The sequence below is a fragment of the Babesia microti genome, chromosome III (genome assembly GCF_000691945.2).
Source record: "Babesia microti strain RI chromosome III, complete genome".
In the NCBI taxonomy this organism is placed as follows: Eukaryota; Apicomplexa; class Aconoidasida; order Piroplasmida; family Babesiidae; genus Babesia; species Babesia microti.
In genome coordinates this window covers 16880-30043 of record NC_027207.2, presented here as the reverse complement: position 1 = coordinate 30043, position 13164 = coordinate 16880, and the positions used below count along the sequence as shown (strand labels likewise).

General features: G+C 41.2%; 4 protein-coding genes across 4 annotated transcripts; 2 read left to right on the top strand and 2 right to left on the bottom strand.

Moving 5' to 3' along the window:
* On the bottom strand, nucleotides 1028–2452 carry BMR1_03g00065 (hypothetical protein; the record flags this gene model as incomplete). Its single annotated transcript, XM_012793170.1, has 1 exon — nucleotides 1028–2452. The coding sequence occupies one exon, from the start codon at nucleotides 2450–2452 to the stop codon at nucleotides 1028–1030; it is 1425 nt and encodes a 474-aa protein (XP_012648624.1).
* On the top strand, nucleotides 2657–3091 carry BMR1_03g00060 (ubiquitin related modifier 1; the record flags this gene model as incomplete). Its single annotated transcript, XM_012793169.2, has 1 exon — nucleotides 2657–3091. One exon carries the CDS (start codon nucleotides 2657–2659, stop codon nucleotides 3089–3091), a length of 435 nt encoding a protein of 144 aa, XP_012648623.2.
* Nucleotides 3092–3137: 46 nt separating this feature from the next.
* On the top strand, nucleotides 3138–3841 carry BMR1_03g00055 (conserved Plasmodium membrane protein, unknown function; the record flags this gene model as incomplete). The annotated part of the gene is made up of 2 exons (XM_012793168.1): nucleotides 3138–3342; nucleotides 3480–3841. The coding sequence occupies 2 exons, from the start codon at nucleotides 3138–3140 to the stop codon at nucleotides 3839–3841; spliced, it is 567 nt and encodes a 188-aa protein (XP_012648622.1).
* On the bottom strand, nucleotides 4871–12559 carry BMR1_03g00050 (hypothetical protein; the record flags this gene model as incomplete). The annotated part of the gene is made up of 1 exon (XM_012793167.1): nucleotides 4871–12559. One exon carries the CDS (start codon nucleotides 12557–12559, stop codon nucleotides 4871–4873), a length of 7689 nt encoding a protein of 2562 aa, XP_012648621.1.
* Between the last annotated feature and the right edge of the window lie 605 nt (nucleotides 12560–13164).

The following is a 13164-nucleotide window of genomic DNA, read 5'->3' as shown; positions in this document are numbered from 1 at the left end:
GGTGCCATTAGTCGCCATCATCTTATCACATCAATGTTCTAGTTTACTTGTAATATTTCCGCTTTGGTAATTATAAATAACTGTATAGCTGGTAAATAGGCTAATTCTAATTGTTAATACTCAATTTAGTTACAAAGTAATCAATGGAAATTATAGTTATACAAGTGTCTGTTAGTTCATTTGTTTAAATCGATTTGGCATGGGTTTCAAAAAAAAGAATTGCAATTGTTTAAGTTGTTTTAGTGAAGCCAGCACGTTTTTTACCGCATTGTCATATATTTTTTGGGAAACATAATTGTGTATTAGATTTTGATGCTCCATGAGATCTTGTAAAATACGGTGCGGTTTGGAATAATACTTTGTTTTCATTTGCAGTTGAACTTTTTTATGAATTATTAGAAGTAAAGTTACTCAAGTATATATATTGCGAGTTATAGAGGCGGTGGTGATGATTGACAATGATAATATTCTACTGGAAAGTTCTAATAATAGTGAGTGACCGGTGTAATAATGTAAGCTTTATACATTGTTAAATGTATAATTGAAAATTTAGTATTCATGTCAAAGAAACGTGTTGCTAATTAAATACAAACAACTAACTTTATTTGAATGAAGTAATTGATCGTCATGTTCATTAGATCAGTTTTAAATAACTCTAAATTTGGCATTTGTAATGGAATTGCTAAGTATGTTTTGATAATTAAATACAATCTATGGGCTACGTTATCAAAATTATCCGGCATATTTTATCCATATACTGAACACAAATAAATATGTGTGAATAAAAGGTTCATTTAAATTAGATAATTGGTGAAACTTTAATAGTTGTGGAGCCCTGCACTACTATATTATTACATACAATTAATTAACTGACAAATGCAGTTTAAACTAAATTGAAAAGTTTAGCTTTTGCTAATTAGATAATTGTGAAATTACACAGTACAATCATTAAATAGAATGGTATATGTGGTTAAAAGATTCTCAATAAATTTTCAATAATTTACAAAGGTCAAACTTCTAAATGATCTCAAATACTTGATAGTTTTCGTGTGTGATCATGCTTGTATATGTACCAGAGAGGGGCGAAATTAGCGATGCGTAGTAAAACCATCATGATATTCACTTGATAGTTAAACCCATACGTGTTGCATAACCTAAATAATGGCATGCAAGCCATGGAAGCGCAGCCACCAATTGTAGAAACAATGCCACTAATTGCGCCAAACTTGTGTTTTGGGAATGCGTGCTGCACGTAGCAAAACACGGTGGTTGCAAAGACTGAGTATATCATCATAATGCATAAGGACATGAGTATTCCATTAACTGTGTTTGTGTGTAGTGCAAAAATTGGTGCAAATAACCCAAATAAGTTAAGTAATGGCAACGTGATGCAAATTCCATATTTTTCTATGATTATGCCAAACATAATGCAAGGAAAGAAGGAGACGATGAAGAAAATCTCCAAAATCCTAACTGTGGTAGAATTGCTCTTGTATTCGACGCTCAAAAAGTACTGATGGTAAGTTAATGTCAAATTCATCACTGTGAAATAGAATGAGATGCAAACAAATTTCATTGTCTTCAAACAATCCCATACTGAAAGTGCCTTAGTGTTTCTTTCGCTGCTAAGGGAATCATCATCTTGTTGAGTGTCTCTTTCGCTGCTAAGGGAATCATCATCTTGTTGAGTGTCTCTTTCGCTGCTAAGGGAATCATCATCTTGTTGAGTGTCTCTTTCGCTGCTAAGGGAATCATCATCTTGTGATTGGCTTGCATCGATGAATTTTAGGTGTATAATCGACATAACTACCCAAGTAATTATAACGAATAAAAAGCAATAGGTTAGTGATATTCCTTTGAATGATGAGTTAGTTTTTTCGAGTATTACGTTAAATATTATTGGTATGGCAGATGATATAGATGAAGCCGAACCAATTATGGCCATTACAACGTTTCTTGAATTGGGAAACTTTTGCTTTATCATGAGTGCAGGAAATGCAGTAGAATCAACAGACATAGCCATTAAGATACAACTTAGAACGACACAGCAATTTATGTGCGCAAAAAATCCCAGTAACAACCAACACATAAAGGCACAGCCCATGCCAGTGGTAGCTGTGGTAAAATGTCCATATTTGTCCAATATAATTCCAGCGATTGCAGAAGATACATAATGAGTAAATCTTGTTACTGGCAAAAGTTGTGACACCATATATCCCTGCTGATTGCATCGGCCACCTGGGAGAGGAGGGCCCTTCAATTGATCCGGTGAGCAGTAATTTGAATATACATCTCCCATGAGAAAGAAGGTTGCCAATGAAGACCAATTGTCGTAGAAGGAACTTGTGAACATAGTGAAGAATGCGACAACAACCAATAGCAAGGTATTCATCCAGTCGATTGAACTGAGTCCTTTTTTTATTCTTTCAATATAGAGGCATTTATCATCCATTCTTTACACCGATCATTGAATGATAACTCCAGTGAATAATGTGAGTGGTGGAAGATTATATTACCCAGAAAATCAAGTTATATTTTAGAATTGGAATGCATTGGGTGGTAAAGTGTGTAAACAGAGTCGCTCTATAATTTAAATAGTGTGGACTCAGTATTCAATGTAGTGTCCGGCAAATCGATTTGCGTATGTTTACGCGGCATGCTGTTGCTGTACTTGCACCCCATGCATATAATGAATTTGACCATCGAATTTGGCGGAGGGGTCGATACATTCATAGTCGGTAATCACCGATACTTACATTTGCAAATATCACCAAGTTACACACCTAATAGAGACGCAAGCATTGATATTACAATTGGTAATTTGCTAGCTTTTTTACGTGAAAATCTAGCCTCTTCACAACCTAATTTGCTAGCAGCATCCCCTACTTATTCATCAAAAAGTATTAAATTTGGTGTACAAATAACTGAACTTGGTAAAATATTTGATTTGGACGCCAGCGTCGCCTCTAAAGCCACTCCGGGTATTATAATTCTGGTGAACGAGACAGATTATGAGTTGTTAGGAGGGGTGAATTGCAAGTTAGTACACGGGCAAAATATCGCTATCATCGGCACTTTACATGGAGGCTAAAAGAAGCTGACTTCTTAAATTTTACATATAATTAACTCGGGGTAATATGCTAAAGCCTTGGCTTAAGAAACCCATAGGTGGGGGGCCTGCTCCGTTGCTTCACAACCCTGTTAAGCGGTTATTCCGAATATTGCTATATCTTCATATGTCCCTGTTATCCCTATCTGCCTTTACTGCTGGATTTCCCTTTGTCCACGACCTCCGTTGCTCAGCACTCACCACTTCACTAATTAATGCGTCTATATCCGCAGGTGGGCGCAGCTCTGCTATTTTTTGTAAATGTTACGCAATTCCACAATTTTGACATGTTATACTAGATATTGATGAATGTTGTTATATCTATATGTGTTTTCAATTAAGTGGATATGTCCACACTGGTTTAATATAGTAATGTCCACGATAATGACGCTATATTATGGACTTGTCGGTAATAGGCACTGGGGTACTGAAGCGGAATGGGGAATCACAGTTGTTGTCACTGCATCTCTGTCACTGATTGACCTCGCTGCCAGTGTCTGGGGAATTTACGTACTTTGCATTTCTTCGGTTAGGATATACCAAGCCTACGTGGAGCCAGAAAATTACAAGGTTGAGCCGGAATGTTTTTACGTAAAAGCCGCGATATTCTATGCATCTTCATTCGCTGTAATCCTACTGCACGTCATTGTATCGATGGTATGTCTGGTTGTAGCACTTATACTCTCGAGAAGGGCCACTAGGTGTCTCCAGGAGATACGCTCACTAGTGTAATTTGTATGTAATATTGCTTGATTTCAGCTAAACAGCCCCATGGGTAGTATCAATCTAGCCGGCAGTTGGTCATTTTGTTTATTTGTTATATGGCAATAAGTTACTTGAGACACTACGCCGGTCTAGTTAATTTGATATATAGTTGTTTTGGGGTCGATAATGGGTTGTGTGTTGTAAAGCGGATAGTTACATAGGGCACAAATAAAGTGTAGTTCCTAAAAATGATTTAATTGCTCATTTGCTGGCTGTTCACAATAAATAAATAAACTTAATAATACATCGTGACTGCAAGGGAGGTGAAGGCGATGCACGATATAAGCTTAGATGAGCTTTTCTGGTTTAATATTTTGCGGCCGGTTCCGAGAATAATTTGTCTATTTATACGTAAGGCTGGGCATCCCACATAGTGGTGAATAATACTACCTTGTCTACTAACAATTAATTATCCTCATCATATGGTCTCCGCATAGGTAAAGATAATTGGCTGCGTAAGAAATAGTGCCAAATATTTGTGTAAATTTAGTGGTTAGGACAAAATAATTTGATAATGATTTTTAATTTCAATTGCAGGTATAATTTGTTGTAAATTTTAGCGAATATTTAATTTTGAATAATATAAAAGAGGCGCTTTAGTTACAAGTCCACAAATCATTCTAGTGTTCTATCCGCTCATAGTCTTTTGCATCTGTAATTTTTGAGTAGGCATCTGTATTGAGTGACTGGTTAAATCGATGGTTGCTAGAACAACTGCATACGTGAGATTAATTACAATATGTGATTACCTATGCTAATTGCACGCCGATCATATCTGCAACGGCTGTTTATACGCGACTATAGACTAAAATAGCTCCAGAGCTGCACAAGGCCAAGTCATTGACTATTTACAGGTACGGGTCACAGCAAGTCGCTCACTACGAAATATATATTAACTGTCTATATAGCTACGAAATTCATTTAAAAAGGGACAATGTCCATTGACACACGTAAAATGCCACTAAATGGATTTGAATTGGCGCATTGATTAAGCAATCAATGGTTATAGGAGGCTGCGTCTCTCCACTGGGTAAGCAACTCGACCATTTCATCCCTCTGCTTTTGCCCCTTAAAGAGCAACGAAATAGATATGCCCTCAGGAAATTCTACAGTGGGTGCACAAATAATGCAAGCAGAGGTCCTTTGAGTAACCTTCCTGCTATCCCTCCTGGAAGCCCCTTCCAATATCGGGCTTTTAATGCCACTGGCAATGTTTTTAATACGCAGAATGGGCACCCGGTTGGGATAGTTCGACTCTTCCGGTCCCCACTCGAGACAGTTAAGGTCCTGTGTCGAACGCCACTTTGAACTAACGCGAGACAAGTCGTTAGTGATCATCGTGCACTTATCTCCCTTGCGCAGGGCGTCCTTGACCGCCTGGGGGAGGTCCTGGACGCCATTGGGGTAGGGATCCACATCCCATCCTGAAAGGGCAAAGTTAAACCCATCAGGGAATGGAGGGCTAAGCTTCTCACCCGGCTCAAGCTTGCTTGGGGCGTCAAGACGCTCGATTGCAGATTCGGCCATGCGGTATATCTCCTTCTCTGCAGGCTTTCTGTTTGGCATCTTTTTAATAGACTCCCGGTATACCTTGTTCACAGACTTTGGAACAATCGTTGATATTAGATCTGGAGGGGCGATCCTCAACCCGTACAAAATATGCGCCACCGACTCCACCAAACAAGGGTTTCCGTAGCAATAGGTCAAAACCTCCTGCAGTAGCGTAGATAAATTCGCACTGGCCATCGCCTCGTATCCAATCCCAACCTGGGAAAAATAGCCGCAAATTCCCAAGGCTACCTTCTGCAAACTAATAATGCGTTTGTACCCCTCCTCAGTGCTGCAAGTGATAACCGACAGTAAAATATTGTTCACGTCAGATGCAGATAACTCAATGTTCTTCCACCCCTCAAAGCAGTTGTTACCCTTATTATTACCACCTCCTTTCGTATCTCCCTTATCCGTAAAGCTAAGCAGTCCCAATAATAGCCTGCCCGCCTCCACCATGAGCATGTGGTGGTTAACAGCCTTTTTGAAAACATCAACCAATGGCGCAACACCACCCACACCACAAAAGAAGTAGGCTATTTCCGAAGACGAAATGATGCGACGGATGCAACGCAAACTCGATATTATCAGTCCCAAACAGTCCGAGTCATCAGGGTCAACCTGTAATGTTCCAATTAAAATGTCAAATACGTTGGATTTCAGAAGTAAAAGGGTCCCTTCCGGAGTATAAGACTGCAAACTCAGTAAGTGAATTCCCAAAGAGAGCAACTCCACGTCGTAGTCGAAACGACGGAGCGTAGAAACTATCAGAGGAATACCATCTTGGCCAAATTTGGCACAATTTGCAGGTAGCCTGCTGAGCGACGAAAGTATATCAAAGAGTAGGATAATGCTCTTGGCGCTCAGTCTCGCAGACTTTAAAATGTTGATACTAGGTATAATCAAAATGCTAAACTTTTCCATGCTTTCCTTCGTATTCTCAGCCAACAAGTTGGACAGCGTCTGGAAGCCCACATGGAACAGCTGGTCCTCAGCTGTCGAATCAAAGCCAGACTTGTCCATATTATTTAGCCCTGTCATCCAACGCTCAAACGCTTTTTCAGCCTCGCATTTCAAAAAGTATTCCAGGTTATTGGCGTTGAGGCTAAGATTGCTGATGCTCTTTAGCAATATCTCAACGCATCGTAAGGTGGGTTTCTCACAAATTCCACTAAACTGGGACAGGCATTTAATCAAGGCTGCCGGGCCGCCGTTGTGGCCGTACAGCGCCTTGAGTCCATCGTTCTTGTATAAAGCATTACAAAGTAATATAGAGGCACCATTGACTATTTCAGGAACCTTGGAAAACTTGTTTATAATTTTGACATTCAAATCTGGCCCGCCAAACTTCTGAAAAATGTCGCAATTCGGTTTGTAATCTATGCACATGTTTGCCAAGGCCAAACAACAGTTGGTTAACAATGCATTAGACTGCGTGTCCCCATCGATGTAATCCTTCTGGGCCTTGACTAAAGATTCCAATAACCCACTTTCGCCCATCTGGGATTTAATTGTAGGGACTGCGGCCATACTACCTATCAAAAAGAACGCATCGGGAAGCAAGTACAAGTCTTTGCACGTATCCACCAACAACTTAATCCTCTTGATTATGTCTTCCTTTATGAGTGCCTCAAGGTGAGTCTCGTTTACCACGTTCCTAATAGTGCGAAACAACTGCCGCATCAGCCTGATCTTGGAATAAATCTTCTTGTCGTAATCATTCCAAATTTTTATAGATGTGACAACGATTGAAGTTTTAGTATATATCTTTCGGTTGATTGCAGTCTGGGCGATCAACAGCAGTGCATTTATGAGGTAATCCTCCTTCAGCTCTGAGGGAACGTTAGAACCCTCCAATTTCCCAAAATACGATGCTATAATCTGTGAGCCCCCGCCCTCGCCCCCTGCCTTAGTAGGAGCCTGGATAACCTTGGCTGCCACGGACCTGTGTTGACATAAATGGCAACATGATGTGACTATCGTATTCAACAATTTAAAGTCCCTCTGCTTGCTCAACGCGTCAATCAACAAGGCCGGAAAATCAGTGGCTAATATACCCTGGCACCTTGACTCGGTAGACCCAATCATCTCAAAAGCCAAACATCCATAGGTAAAATCGGCACCGTCGCCCTGATCCGCCGTTTCCATCTCATTGGAATTGTACTTAGTCATCAAATTTAATAGGGCTGTGATGTTGTCCGTCTGGAAAGAGGGATCCAACTTATCAGTGTCCAACTTGCCTAACTCCTCATATATCATCTTGCAGGTCTTTACAGTATTACGCTCCGCTGTAAGTATGTCGAAAATGCGCTTGTAGTTCGGATTCTCCTTCAGTGGAGGGTGCGTCTTCCCTAACATCTCAAGCCTCTCCAGCACCAAGGAACTTATGCCGGGGATAGTGGCAAGGCACTCTAAGAGCTCAAGCACTTTAGCGGATATATCCTTGTTGGCCAGCATTTCGCCCTTGAGGTTCGCTAGCACAGGATGATTGACAATCTCACCAGATGTAAGTGGATTATGTTTGGCGAAAGCTGTCAAAGACTGGAGAATGCCGACTATCACATCAACATTGTTACCATGATCATCGGCCAGCTTTTCCAATTTGTCCAGAACGCAGCTGGCCATCTCCTTATCCCCAGCCAAAGACTCTATGAGTTTGGAAATTATCAACGCAGTACTTGGGTCCAGGTTCTCCGAAGAGGATATGGAATCATATAGGTTGAACAAATTCTGGATCTGGGATTTCTCCACAGCGCCTTTGGAGGCGATCGCCGCACTAAACGCGAGATATGCTTTCTGCCTATGTGTGCTGCCCTCGCTCAGAGGCATTGACATCAAACCCGCAACCTTAGCCAAGATGGCATCAAGATTTGCACCGCTTTCATTGCTGCTGATCATCGTGCTGAAAATCTCCATGATTGGAATTACAACTGCATCGTCGTCCTTGTATTTCCTCACTAATTCAATCAGTTGGTCCGCATCGCATCCTAAATCTGACAAATTTTTGAGCTTGAGTTCGTTCAGGAACTTCAATAGCGAATGGACTAGTTCCATATTGCCTGAGTATTTCTTGAGAATCTGGTCTAGGAGAGGCAAAATCATATTGCAGATATTCTCCATACTCTCCTTGGTATAGGTGTTGTGTTGGCAGGAGGCAAACACAAAAAAACAGTTGGTGAGAAAGGATGCATTTTCCAACCCATACGTGGTGACGAATACGTTAGCCAGCTGGTTTAGGTTAGCAGAGCTTGCAACGGCCCAAGCGCCAAATTGATCTTCCATGTCATCGTATGCAGATTCACATAGGCGACGGGAGACGGCAGACAGGTTTGATAATAGACGCTCGTTTGAGGCTAAATAAGCTATGACGTTATTCATGGCCTTCAGGCATTCCTCAGTATATTGTAGTGCGTTTTTGCGGTCATTGAGAGGGGATGCCAGAAACATGGCCAATTTGGACGCAGCTGAATCAACGTTTTGAGGAACGATCTCATGGGCTAAGCCCTGCTCAATTATGTATTTCATGAAGATCTTTATCTGCTCGTCGGCACCCAAAATGCCCACGATCTTGCCGGCTAGAAAATTAATCCTTTGGTTGTCCTGGTGTAAATTCATCAAATTGGAAATCGTCTCAAAGACACCAGACTGCTTCAGCAAGTTTGCATCCGCGCCTAAAACATCCACCAAAACTTGCAAAATATTACCCAACGTATCCACGTCATCCTTGTTGCAATTCATCGCGTTGTCCAGTATAAACATCCGGGTAGAGTTATCGCTTTGGGATAACAAATCCGGATTCTCATAACGCACCAACTTTTCTAAACACTCAGAAGCTGTGCTCACCAACTGTCTATCGTAAGGATAGTTGCTCAATATACCAAATAGGGCAGGGATGGCATTGGTGTTCAATGCGAAAAATTTTAATAAAATCGGGATCTCCGTCTTGAAAAGCTCCACAAGCGCTATAAGGCCATTGAGGATGACATCTCGTTTGCCTTCAGAGGCGATCGAAGATATCAGTGATTCCGCCAGTGAAGCGAACCCCTTACTTTGCACAATCGCCTCCACTCTTTTCTCGGTAGTGCAAAAACTTGCCAAACATGCACAGGTAGCATTCATGACAATGGTGGAGCCGTAAAACAGCTTAATGCCCTCGCACATCTGCTCACAAAACCCACCCTCATAGCCTAGGTTGGCATTTTCGCGATCGTGCTTCAGCAGGATAGATAGGGTCTCCAACGTGGAAGCGGCTGTTTCGGATGTATGTGTGTTTACCGGAGGCTCCAATGATTTGTACAGATTGACCAAATCCTTGACTGTTTCTTGCTTTGTGGCTGCCACGCGGCCCAAGCGAAGTTGGCAGGCGTTAAAGAAAATGTGAGACAATTCTGAAAGGCATGAATCATGCATTTCCTTGTATGTCCCCCCCTCTTCGCTTGTGGGTTTCTTGTGCGATACCGCAAAACTCACCAAAGGCCTCAAACGGGTGAGGATGGATACTTTGAGCGCTATTTTTATGGCATCCTGCGATGCCAACAACTGATTAATGCATGTAATTGTCAATTGCAAATTATACAAATCATTCTTGTCAGCATGATCCTGGCACTGTTTCAAAAGTTCGACCAATTCCTGTTCAATGGCGTCCGTTGGCAATAACATGCTCATAAGGGATCCCAAAATAGGCTTAAGCTGAATGTTTCTGACGTGGGTGCGGCTTGCTGTCTTGATCACACCCAAGGACCCACAATCAATTAGACACTTGACCACGGTATCAGATCGATCGGATTTTGAGCATAACAACAGCAGCTTCAGCCCAGCCAATTGTACGTCCGTATACATGGGCACACGTTGCAGATAGGTAACAACTCCATTGACAAGTCCCGATCCTATTATGACAGAACTGTAAAAGGGTCCAGAGGTAGATATTAGATTGTAAATCGCATCCATGCAGACAATTTGAACTCGGCGAATATCTTGGTACTTGCGCATAATCTTGAGTAAGGATTCTAACGCTTTTGCAAACCCATCTTCACTCAAGTTCCTAAAGTATGAAGACATGACTTTCATGTTCTCAATAAAGTTCAAAAGCAAATTGTCCTCAGATTGCTCAATTTCTACTAATTTTTTCACATTGCTTAGGCAAGATAAGTCCGAAAATACCTGTATAGTATTGGTGTCGGATTCGTCCTGCAAATAGTTCAAGTTGGTCGTAGTGCCTAGGGCTGACTTGATTAACGCAATCTTAGTGGCAACGAGATTTTGGTCTACAGGCTGGTCGATAAGGCATCCAACTGAATCCATTATGATGTTTATTATCTTTCCGTTTACAAGAACCTGCTTGAGGCGCTCAATTTTGGAGAGTCCGGAAATTGAGGCCAACATTGTAAACGGCTTGTCTCCCATCTCCGCAAAATTGAGAAGTATATCCTTCAAATTGTTTGTGTTCCTTTGTAGATCTCTCTCCGTAGCTATCACTTCTAAACACTTAGTACCTAATTCGATTATCTTCTGATTATCCTGATGTTCAATCATGCATTTCAAGCACGCCTCTGCAATCGTCCCGTCGCACATGTATTTTGTAGCATCATTGTTAGAAGAGAAGGCTGTCAATACCTTCAAAGCCTCAAATGAGTAGTTGACATCGGATGAGTTTCTAGTCAAACTAGTGGAAATCCCCACTAATCCACCATAATCACCAATGGCCTTAAGGTTTATTTCAAGCGACGATAGGTTGTTCAGTGACGATACGGCCAAGGCATGGAAGTTCACATTCTCAAGGTGATACTGGCAACAGGCAGCAACTATTTCCAAACCATTTGAAGAAACTATGATCTCCAAAAAGTCCGAATTTAGAGTTCCTGAATGCACCAACTCCATTATGTATATAGCCTCAGTCTTGTCGGCAAACTCGTATAAAAGCGGTAGGGCTATCTCAAATACCTTGCTTTTCTTGACACGAGCAGAGGAATCGGGTATCTGAATAGACTTTGACAGTGCCTCCGCTGCAGCAGCGATGCAAATTATATTGTTTTTGCAGGAAATTAACACATTTGTTAGGGTTTCAATAATACCCTTAGCTAAGAGGTCATTTACGCAATCAGGATGCAGCGAAAGTCGAGTCAACATGGCACAGGAACCGGATATCACGGCTTCCTTCTCCTCTTGATCCTTAGAATTCAACACATTGCTCACCAGATCTAGCAGCAAAACTGCTCCGCCGCCTTTAGCTATTTCTGATGCTGCGTCAGTGATGTATGACAGAGACTTTAGGGTTATAATTGCCGTCTTGTACTCGTTTGATCCGGATTCTCCCTTTTGCAGAGTAGTGAGGCAATGTTCCAGCCGTTCGGGACCTATAAGTAATTTGACAGCGTCATTGCCCCTTTCTAGAACATTGCGGTTAGATCTAAACTTCTCCATGAGATTGATTGCATACTCCAGTGACAAGTCACACTTCACTTTTGAACTCAATTTCTTGAGCAACTTGAAAATTGCTAAGGGTAAGTCAATGGATGAATCAGTCAAGTCCAATGCATACTTAAACAGGTGTACCAACGCATTAGAGGATTCCAAACTGCTGATACCATTATCAAACTCACTAAGGGAGTGAAATATGCTAACCACCTTCAGTAAAAGCGCTGGTGAAATCGTCTTATTCTCGGCAAACCCTATTAGATGCTTTACAAAGTTGAAGGTAGAGGCATGAGATTTGAGGAAAGAATCCATGTTAAGGAGGAATTCCACACAAAACTCAAGCGTCTCGCACTCAACTGAGACGTGGTCGATGATAAGAATGACAGTGGCCACACCTCCATCGTTAGCCAATTTGACGGAGAGGGCGTTGTTGGATTCTTTTGCCACTGCAAGAGACATTGCAAATAGAATTTTGCTGGCGGATTGCGCCAGTTCCTCATCGTCTCCAAAGTTGGAAACAGCCTGGTGTATACTCGGGACAACGTCCCTATCAAGTGCATCCATTGCATTTTCCAGGTACAATTGCACTGAGGAACTGCAAAAGTCGGATAGAGACCGAAGGCCAAACATGAGCATGCGTTTGAACTTCTGGTGCTCTATTATCGACGACACAGCGGTGGCCACGCCAGAATCGGGATTTCGCTTCAAGATGCCCTGTCTCATAATGACTGTCCACTATGGTAACATAAACACCCTATTATATTCTTATACCTCCAAAATGCTATTTGACCCTATTTTCCTTCTCCTTATACAATCACTTCAAACACTTACTAATATCTGCGTTGTGCACTTTTTCAACAATTTCACTCAAATTTCTTACTTGCACAATTAAGCACACTACAATCTCTAGGCACTCTACTCTTTTACGCTTAGCTGTTCCCTTAAATGCCCTATTTATCCAACTATTTGAATTGTTCGGTAATACTTAATGTGTTTTCTGGTAAATTGCACTTAACACTATTGCTACTAAGCACCGTTATGTTTCTTATACTATCTATTTGACGCTTGTGTGCTCTTTGCCACGGAATAGAAATTTTACCACCTACCCACCAATCTACATGTAAAAATATATAATTAACCATTTGAGTATCTTTCTATCTTCAATCGTGTGTCTTTTGATATAAATCCAACGTTAGTTCCATTTACAATCAAACTGTTTATTTTTCAACTATTAGTTAAGCAGCCATTAGTTAAGCAACTATTAGCCGTATAATGTGTCCGGATATGCAATAAAAATGTCACTTTCCTTCCATCGCTCAAACAACACA